At 37.0% G+C, this 10,166-nt stretch overlaps 2 protein-coding genes across 2 annotated transcripts in view; both read left to right on the top strand.

Annotated features, from left to right (window-relative positions):
- LOC122086738 (beta-glucosidase 18-like) lies at positions 1–5,668 on the top strand. The gene is made up of 11 exons (XM_042655715.1): positions 1–22; positions 236–294; positions 1,422–1,497; positions 1,593–1,667; positions 1,772–1,859; positions 2,726–2,978; positions 3,980–4,095; positions 4,463–4,712; positions 4,880–4,982; positions 5,253–5,361; positions 5,455–5,668. The coding sequence occupies exons 1-11, from the start codon at positions 16–18 to the stop codon at positions 5,666–5,668; spliced, it is 1,350 nt and encodes a 449-aa protein (XP_042511649.1). The 5' UTR covers positions 1–15.
- Positions 5,669–7,050: 1,382 nt separating this feature from the next.
- Positions 7,051–10,166, top strand: part of LOC122086440 (xaa-Pro dipeptidase) — a 66,651-nt gene continuing 63,535 nt past the window's right edge. The window contains exons 1-2 of the mRNA XM_042655239.1: positions 7,051–7,352; positions 7,448–7,497. Coding sequence (XP_042511173.1) covers positions 7,209–7,352; positions 7,448–7,497 — 194 coding nt within the window. The 5' untranslated portion in view covers positions 7,051–7,208. The remainder of the gene's footprint in view (positions 7,353–7,447; positions 7,498–10,166) is intronic.

Here is a 10,166-nt window from a genome sequence, read left to right as displayed (position 1 = left end):
GATGTATTCTCTAGCATGCCAGGTGACTAGTTTTTTTCTTGTTTTTGGATAGAGGTTTCCAATAGAAAACATAGGAAAATATGAGTCTTACAAAGAACTTGTTATAATCTCATAAGGCTCATTTTTTTCTAGAAATCTAATCTAGCATCAAGGGTTTGTCCATTAAAAAATCTGGTCTTCAAAAGCTTCTTCATATGGATTAAGACCATTTAATTTTCTCTCTTTCTACTTGAAGGAAAAATTAAGGATGGAAGCAATGCTAATGTTGCAGATAATCACTACCACTTTTACAAGGTAAGCCTCCTCATCTCAACGACTTACTTATGGTGGTGATTTGAAAAGGATTAGAGAATTCATTGCTAAAGTCCTCCCACCTGTCCCATCCCAGCTCCCCATTGGTTGAGTCACTAGCTTCAGGAAAACTGTGGTGTGTCTAACATTCTCTCATACTCCATATATAGCTGCTGATCATTTGTGCATCTACGATTTAAGTGGAGATCATGGTGGTGGGTCGTTGTGTTTGTCTCCCTAAGGATTAGTCAAGGTGTGCGTAAGCTGGCCCGGGCATCTTGGTTGACAAAAAAAAAAAAAAACTGATCATTTGTAGTATTTCTTTCATACAAGTTTTATGAACCACGTACAAAACATAGTGAAACCTATTCAAACATCCCTCTATATTTAGGGGTTACTAGGAAAATATCTCAATTGACCTTGGAGAGCTTCATGTGTGGGTCATATTACTTTAAGCTTACAATATCTCTACCAATATATACAAGCTTGGCTCATGTAAGACGAGACATATTTCTTAGAATATGAAGTTAAATAGTTTCTTATACTCCATGGCATACAATGTAAGCTACTAAGCTATTGAATAAGAAAGAAATATTTATCTGAAGAAAAGGGGGGGGGGGAGGATGTGTTTTCTGTTCAGGAGCACGCCTATGAGCCCAAACACAATGGGGGTGCAAAATGACCACTAAGCCCTTCTTGATCAATGCCTAAGCAAGAGCTCTCATTGCCTGAGGCACTGGCACACGGGTCACGCTCTCGGACAAGAAACTTTCTTCCAACAAAAAAATATTTATGTTATCAAAGGATAATTGTACGTATTCTTGCAACATGGGGAAGGTTCCCCATAATATAGATAATGAGTTTAAAACATTATAGGTGCAGGTTTCAAAAGTTGATAAAATATGAAAAAAGGCTGAGCACATTGCTGGGTGCCCAACCTGTGTCACTTTATCTCCCTCCCCTTTGGAAATGATCCCATACCCCTCCCCATTTTGCCTCCCATTGGTTGTGCCGCTAGCTCCAAGAAAGCTAGCCGCGTGCCCAACCTTCTAGCTGCATAATGTACAATTTACACCATTTGCAATACATAAGAATTTCTCACCATGTTCTTGTTGTGAAAAAACAAACAGAAAGATTTGGAGCTAATGCATTCTCTTGGAGTGAATGCTTACAGATTTTCAATTTCATGGTGTAGAATCCTCCCAAGTAAGTCCTTGCTTCAAGTCCCCCCCCCCTCCCCTCTTAGATTTCTGGATGGCCAATTTTATGTGTAATAATTGACACTTAAATTCTTTCTCCAGGAGGTAGATTTGGGGAGGTTAATCCTGCTGGAATTGAATTCTATAACAATCTAATAAATTCTCTGCTACTCCAAGGTATTATTTCTTTTAAATGGTCCTAAAATAGATTGATTAATCATGACTTAATTTTCAAATTTAATTAATGGAGAATCAATCACCTTATCTTCTTATTGGATCAGGGATACAACCAGTTGTTACATTGAACCATTTTGATATTCCTCAAGAACTTGAAGACCAATATGGATCATGGACGAGTCCAGAAATACAGTAAGTTCCTCAAGAATTGTAAATTAAACCAGTTTGGATCAAGTTCTCAAATCAAATTATATTAAATATATCGGATCAACTATATCAACTGATTCATACAATTGGGATTCATTAATTTGTATTGGGATAATCATTAAGTATCAACAAATAGATATCAATATGAAGGTAGGCCTCAGCATAACGGTAAGGTTGTTCCATTGCGAATGGAGGCAGAAATAGTTTATTTATTTATTTAATTTCTCTCTCCTACTTTGACCATGTGAATCCATGTAGATTAGGTTAGGGGGTGTTTGGTTCGGTAAATCTTTGGGATGACATTCTTTAGAATGATAATTCTTAATTTTTGGAGTTATTTGGTTCCACTAGGATAACCCTCATAAGTGAACACCCTACTTCCCATGAATGACCATATTACAAAGGATGTGTTCCAAATATGAGTTTACCTCAACACTTAAACTCAGATTTGAGTAACATTTTTACCACCTAGTATAAAAGGAGAAAGTGGAAAGAAGTTCTCTACCGAAGCCAATATCTCAACCCGCGAGAAACATGTACTAGCCTCAGGGTAACCAAACGATTTTTCAGAAAGAAACATAATTCAGAAGAATGTCTATCAAAAGGTTGACATTCATATCCGATACATACACCATTTGATTTACCGAACCAAACACCCTATACTATTTCCCACATCGCCATTGATATAGCATTCTAGATATTCCTCTCACACAGGCATGGTGGGGTCGGAAACCCTTGCCCCATTAAAGAAAATATATAATACTCATTGTTAATGATATTTTCTATGGAAATATAATTTAATCATTTTTTGCTTTACATAATAATATCATTCATTTCATTCTATTCTACAGGAAAGATTTTGGGTATTTGGCGGAGATATGTTTTGAAGCCTTTGGCAATAGAGTGAAACACTGGATCACATTCAATGAACCAAACATCTTCATTAAATTTGGTTACATGACTGGTGAATTCCCACCCAACCATTGCACGCAACCATCAGCTAATTGCAAATTTGGAAGAGCAGCCAATGAACCTTATATCGTTGCACATAACATGATATTGTCACATGCCACTGCAGTAGAGATTTACAGGACAAAATATCAGGTATGCTCCACTATTTTTTTTTTTTTTGAGGGGAGTGGGGGTGGTGCGGAATGCAAGGGGTCAACTGGGAACCATACAAGGAATCCAAAGAGGAGACAAGGAAAGGACCCGTCAAAGGACCAGAATGGGGCCAAGAGGCCACAACCTTGTTGGAAAGATAGAAAGATGGTAATAGTTCTATGACTTAAATGCTGTCAATGAGACAAAACTCTCCTAAGGGAGAAGTGCCAACCATCAGGGCAAGCACTAATAACAAGGCAAGATCTAACAGAATCTGGATGAATCATGTGATGGAGGAACTAATGTCAATATCATTGATAAAATTTCAACCCTTGATTGACTGAGAGAATGGATCAAAACTACAGAAAGACGTTTATATGTTTATATTCATGTCGATCCCTTGTGAAAGTTCTATAATCCTTCTAGGTGTCATATGCCTAGTGAGGTATAATTCACTATTTGTCATTTGAAAGTAGATGGATTAGTTTATATGATATCTTGACCATAAAGGGAATATTCTCTCAATCACAAACTAATTATTATTATTTTTTTTTTTTGACACATGCATGTCCCTTATATAATTGATACAAGATAAATGTTCTCTTGGCCACAAGCTCAAGTTATCAGCTATAATATTCCCTCGTGCTGAAAATATATGTTAACTATCTACTAAATTAAAGGAAGATGATTGGCACAATGCCGGTGGCATCCTTTCACAATTTCTAACACTTTTCAATCATCATTAACCATGTGGGCACCTCGTATAAACATCGTGTGACACTCCTCATGCACCCATTGTTTGGCATGAGATTTCAACCCTAAATTTTTATTTATTTTTTTATTTGGCATGAGAGATGCCAATATATATAGGAAACATGTTGATCCATCTTCCTTAAATTAAATAGCAATAAAAAATTTATGATTCCTCAATATAACTTTGCTACAAAAATCTTACATAACTTTTATGCATTTTAACTTACTTATTCCTTCATATTGACTAGTATAAGCAAGGAGGTATGATCGGAATTGTGCTGAATGGGATATGGTATGAGCCACTTAGAAATGTCACAACAGATCATTTAGCAGCTGAGCGGGCTCTCTCTTTCTTCCATGCATGGTAATGGATTCTCTCATTTGAAAAAAATGGTCGTCTTTTGAAGTCTCTTTATTTAATTTAATTATATTGATTTTTCCGTCTACATAATGATAAGTCACTTTCAAATTATTTTTGAAAACCCTTTTTCACCCCTGATATAAATACTTGTTGGGAATAAGAAAAGGGACAATTAAAGAAGGTATCAAGTTCTAATATATCTATATAGGTCATTTAGGCTCTCCCTATATATGAGATATGAATTTGTTTTCCTTTATTATTTATCTAAATATGAGCCTAATGATAAGCTTGTTTAGACATTTTAGAAATTGTTATCAGGTCTATATTCTGTTGTTTTCTTTTGAAATACTTATAGCTTTAATGCTTGCAGGTTCATGGATCCTATAATGTATGGTGAATACCCTTCAGACATGCGTCAAATTTTGGGTCCTATGTTACCTACATTTTCAGAAGAAGAGAAGGAGAAACTAACGAATAAGCTAGACTTTATTGGAATTAATCATTATACGACTCTATATGCACAAGATTGCTTGTTTTCTCAATGCAACTTGACTACCTCACAAATAGATGCCTTTGCATACACCACAGGAGAAAGGGATGGCATCCCTATTGGAGATCTGGTAAGATAACAAAAACTTGAAGAAATAAACAAGGATTCAAGAAATTAATTAATCCAGTTAGGATTGCAATTTCTTTGAATAGTAAACCAATATTTGCTACAAATTTCCAATCATCTTTTTTTTTTCCCCCCCATAAATAACTAAGAATCGAGTTTCCTTTTTTACAGACACCCATGAAAGATTGTTATGTGGTTCCTCGCGGTATGGAGAAAATCATCTTGTATTTCAAGGAGAGATACAATAATACTCCAATGTTCATTACAGAAAATGGTATGATTTCCAAATGGTCATTGTTTTATACATACATATATATATATATATATATATATATGTATGTGTGTGTGTGTGTGTGCTATTTCTTGTTGTCACCAAAGTGGTGAACTAAGAAGTTGTAACATTCTTTTGATTATCTTTTGTCTTCTTTTCATACCATTGTACCACTATCGAGACAATAGATCATTGGATCAACCACCATTATTACTGAAATAACTTACCATATCTCAGTGTAAGATATGTAACGAAAAAAAATTCTGTTTCCAGGATATGCAGATGCAAGTTATGTTGGTGTTGGTTTAGATGATTTGGTCAATGATACAAAGAGAGTAGAATACCTCAGTAGTTATTTGGCTTCTCTTAACATGGCCTTGAGGTATAAAATTAAGTCTTTTTTTTTTTTTTTTTTTTAAATAAGAAAGGCTTCAATGAATGCATTAATGTTATATTTTCTTTTGTATACCTATAGGCATGGAGCAGATGTAAGGGGTTACTTTGTGTGGTCTCTTCTTGACAACTTTGAGTGGCAATTTGGGTATACATTGAGGTTTGGGATTCATTATGTGGACTATAAGACACTAGAGAGAATACCAAAACTCTCTGCAATGTGGTACAAGCAATTTCTTGATGGAGTGAAGATGGTAGAACAGAAGAACATTAAAATCAGACGGCTATCTTCCTAATCAAATTTGATTTGTAATCAAATAATGTGCCATTAGTTCTTGTATTATTTATGAAAAAGGGGAGGGACCAACAGGCAATCCGCTGAAATTGTGAATTGGGTTGGACCAAAATATGTTCAGCAGTAGTAACCCAACCCCCAATTTGAACAAAATTGTAGCACAAAAGTGATTTTGTGTGTGTGTGTGTGTGTGGGACCCCATTAAGTTGGGAAAAAGGCTTTGTGGTGTTGTTGTACAAAAGAATTGCATCATTTTAAAATTAAAATATATTTTTTTTTCTTTTCTTTTTGTTATAATAACAAGCGGACTATATTGGTATCTTACTATTTGATTAACTTATGAGTTCGAATATGAAATCTAATGGAGGAAACCATACAAAGAAACAAGAACACGATCGAATCGAAATCATGGAGAAACAAGATGTGTACCTTGCACCTGAGTGTGTCGATGATGAACAAGTTTGGGAAGATGAATGATGTCCTTGCAACAAGTTCTTCCTTGGTCTTTTATAGTTTCCCACTTGGATCCTAAGCACAACTTTGTGAGTGAAATTGTGTTCTCACATAGTGGTGATTGGAGGGACTATGAAGACTATTTAAAATAGCCTCCTAGTCTTAACCTACTCCCATAATAGATTGGGCTAGGCTTGTCCCACTTGAGTGGGTTTAACTGCTCAACTATGAGCCCAATGAATCACCTGGATTAATGAAGCTCACAAACCCAACATTATACATTGTCTTTCCATTGGATTTGGCCATAGAACACCAAAGCTAAAACCGTCACTCCAAAACTTTGATTGAAATAACTAGCCACTTATGTTGATCAATAGCAAAAGATATACTTTAATATACAGCATACAACTACATACTATCACAAATACAAGAATACTTATTATTCGAATTACTTAAGATATAAACAAGTGATTTGAGTAGGGAAGCTTGAGGATGCAATGGTAAAGAAGAGGGACTTGATATATACTAGAGGATTTGAAAGAGGTAGGGACAAACCTAAAATTAGTATAAGATAAACAATGAGGAAAGAAATAAACAATTTAGGTCTAATCCCAAGTATAACCTTGTATAAACTTTTTTGAAAAGTAAAAATCTATGCACCTGCTTCCCAATTACACTTCTGTTGTAAGGACAAACATTCAAGTTGTGTGTGACGGATCTAATTCCTCTCCATAGAGCTCAAGAACCAAAGAGTGATCTAACGATTGAAAAGAGTTATGCATACATCCCAAGGTCACCACAATCGTAGGATCACTATAAGGTCTATAGAGTTTTTTTTTTTCTCTCTAATGCGTGATTCATTGATTCTCTGTTGCTGTCTTGCTCACATATATTCACACATGTTTTTTGGGTAAAGAGATATTGGACCGGAGAGAGAGAGAGAGAGAGAGGAATTGGCGGACCCTGAAAAACAGGGCGATGGAATTCTTTCTTCACCCACGGTGAGGAAATGCCCGTTTGGCGTACTTCGTTTATTTTTCCGTCTCATCACAAATCACGAGCTTCTGCAGTGACGGGCAAAACGAACCATGGCTTCTTGCCATGATAGTTCCCTTTCTCCACCCGAAATCCCGATGGAGCTTCACGCCGAGAATCGAAGAAAACTCGTTCAGTCTCTTCGCCAATTTTTAACGTCTTCGTCTCAGCCGCTTAATGGTTTCGTCTTTCTGCAAGTAATCTTCATTATTTCGTATCATTTTATTTTTGAACACCGAATTCCAGGATTTCTACTCAATTATTCGTTTACTTTTCGTCTTTCGATTGGCAGGGAGGCGAGGAGCAAACACGTTACTGCACCGATCATGCTGAGTTATTTAGGTATTTGGTCAATTTGTTTGATGGATTGTTTCAGACTTGGATTTCATCTTTTTGGCCGATAAATTATGGTTCGACTACATTAGTTTTTTTTACCTGAATGTGTTGTCAAATTGTGTATTTGGTGTTCATTTTACTTGTAGTGTCAAACGATTTGGAACTGCGTTGTTATTCGAATCGCGTTATTATCATATATAGTAAATGTTGTTTAAAATTTAAAATCTGCCCAAGTTTGCTTAGCTGACAGTGTTAAATGGAAACTTGAAGAGTATGCTCGGCCTAATTGGGGCTAAAAAGGACTCTTTTATATCTTTGTCACCTGTTGTCTATTTAAGCTTAGTTTGGTTGTCTAGAAATGGATAGAAGAGAAAAGAAAAAATTCAAAATTATTTTGAATTTGAAAAGAGAGAGAGACACATTAATCAATCATTGCATCATGATGACAATTTTTCATTATGATGCAATGATTGACTCGTGTGTCTATCTCTCTCCTCAAAGGGCCCATTACCCACAGTCTTTGGTTCCTGTCTACGGCTGATGCATGTCTAAATCTATAAAAGAATTAATGTTTTCTGCTCGTAGATTTATAATCTGAAACAAAAATTGTATCAAACTCAATCAATAATTCTCCACTGGGAGATATTTCATCTTCTGGTGCTCTCATGTTATGTGAATTTTTTTTTCCTGTAGGCATGGTTTTAAGTATCGGTGCGTATCGTGCCGTATCGGCCGATACGTATCCGTATCGGTAGGCATCGGCATGATACATACCGATACGTATCATGAAAATTTTAAAACCCTTATGTATCGATACGTATCCTACGATACACACCGATACACATCGATACACCACCTATACACACCGATACTCACCGATACGTACCGATACTCTATGAAAAATTCAAAATTGAAGTGAAATGTACGTTTTGGTATGCATCGGTACGTATCGGTATGTATCGGTACGTATCGGTGCGTATCGGTAGTAAAAAGCTGCTTAACAAGATCTATATCTTGGAATCAAGAGGCACGACTGTAGGCTTTGATCCAATGATAGAACGAGAAGCTGCTATATGCAGATGCAGATGCAGATGCAGAAAAGAAGCTAATAATGTAATCAAAGAAAATTACTTTGAAATATAATTTGAAAATAAAATTACAATATTTGGAGATTGGTTTGGGTAGGCTTGGGTTGGAGGATTTGAGAAGAAGAAGGATGTATTGGTAGGAGTCTTTGAGCTGTGGGTAGTTAACCTTTGATGGACGATCAGACTTGAGATGATCGGAGTTTGCTGAAGTTCGGAGGGAGGCTTGGAGAGATCTTGGAAGAACTTGTGGAGGCTCGACCTGCTTCGGAGCTTCTCTCTCTAAGTCTAAGATTTTCAAGTCTAAGACTCCAAGTGATTTGTGTGAAGGGGAGGTGCTCCTTTTATAATGTAAGGAGGCTCATTTGGATTACATTTGGATTTGGGTTGCATTTGGGTTTCATCTGGAACTGTACCAAATTAGGTACTGTTAATTTGTCACTATTTGGCACTGTGCACTTGAATTTGCATTTGGAGTGAATAGTTGCTGCCGACAATTGTGGAACTGTTGGCGCCGAAAGTTGAAGTTGCTATCGACAAATGATTTGGCATCTTTGATAGATTTGCTGCCGATAGTTGATTTGGAATCTTCAATGATCTTACCACGGCATTCCACGTGTCAGGGACACTGTTCTCCGTATTGGTTTGATCAAGAATTTTGTATCCTATTTATTTGAGCCGGATATTGGCCGGACTATCCTATGACCTGGGATAGTAACAGTACCCCCTTTCCTTTAAAGGTCGTCCGGGGTTAATTGACTAGGTATAATTTAACGACTGCACCTCGTCGGCTAGTTTATAACCGTCTTAGCAGACGTTTGGGACCAAACTTATTTGGTCGAGGAGGACTTTGTATTGGCTGTCCGGCGATTCCGCCGGGAGGTAACTTCTTTGAATTTGCTGGAGGAGGACGCCGTAAGACTATCAGGGACGAAGTCAGGGTCAACCTCATATGGATCTTGCCCATAGCAGAGTTCATGGGCAGGAACAGATCTTTGCATGGATTTGAGACTGTAGGCATCATCACTGGAGCCTTCATTGTCTTCATTGTCGGAGTCGGAACCGAGCTCTGCTAGACGAGCACGAAGGGCTTCCTTCTCACTTTTGGTGCTTGATTTGGAGGAGCTTTGGATTTTTGGAACAGGCTGGAGACCTGTGAGGCTTTTGATTAATGCATTTTTCTCACATTTAGAGACATCGCAGTTGTCCCACCATTTGATATTGAAAGACCGGCAGAGGACTGGGGCAATCCAGTCATTTATCTGATAGTCATAAATTTGATATTCCCAGAATAGTATCCATGCGAGGCGGCAGTGGAGAAAGAATCTGAGAAGATCTGGTTGGTGAGGTTGGGGTGTTGAGTTTTGAGAAAATGTTTGGAAGGAATCTTGAATTTGTGGAGGTAGGATTTCTTCCAAAGGTCCATATTGGTCCCACCATTTGGGAAACCAATTGGGAGTTTGGTTGTTGAATTTGTATTCAAAGCAGAAGAACCAAGAGTGGCGGTTGGTCCTATTTTGAAAAGTGAAAGCTTTGAACCAGGCTTCCTGGTAATCCATGTATGTATAATTTTGTGGGGAAAAAACATTT

The sequence above is a fragment of the Macadamia integrifolia genome, chromosome 8 (assembly GCF_013358625.1).
Source record: "Macadamia integrifolia cultivar HAES 741 chromosome 8, SCU_Mint_v3, whole genome shotgun sequence".
Classification (NCBI taxonomy): Eukaryota; Viridiplantae; Streptophyta; class Magnoliopsida; order Proteales; family Proteaceae; genus Macadamia; species Macadamia integrifolia.
The sequence above is the reverse complement of the archived record's forward strand: the minus strand, read 5'-3'. Positions and strand labels throughout refer to the sequence as shown.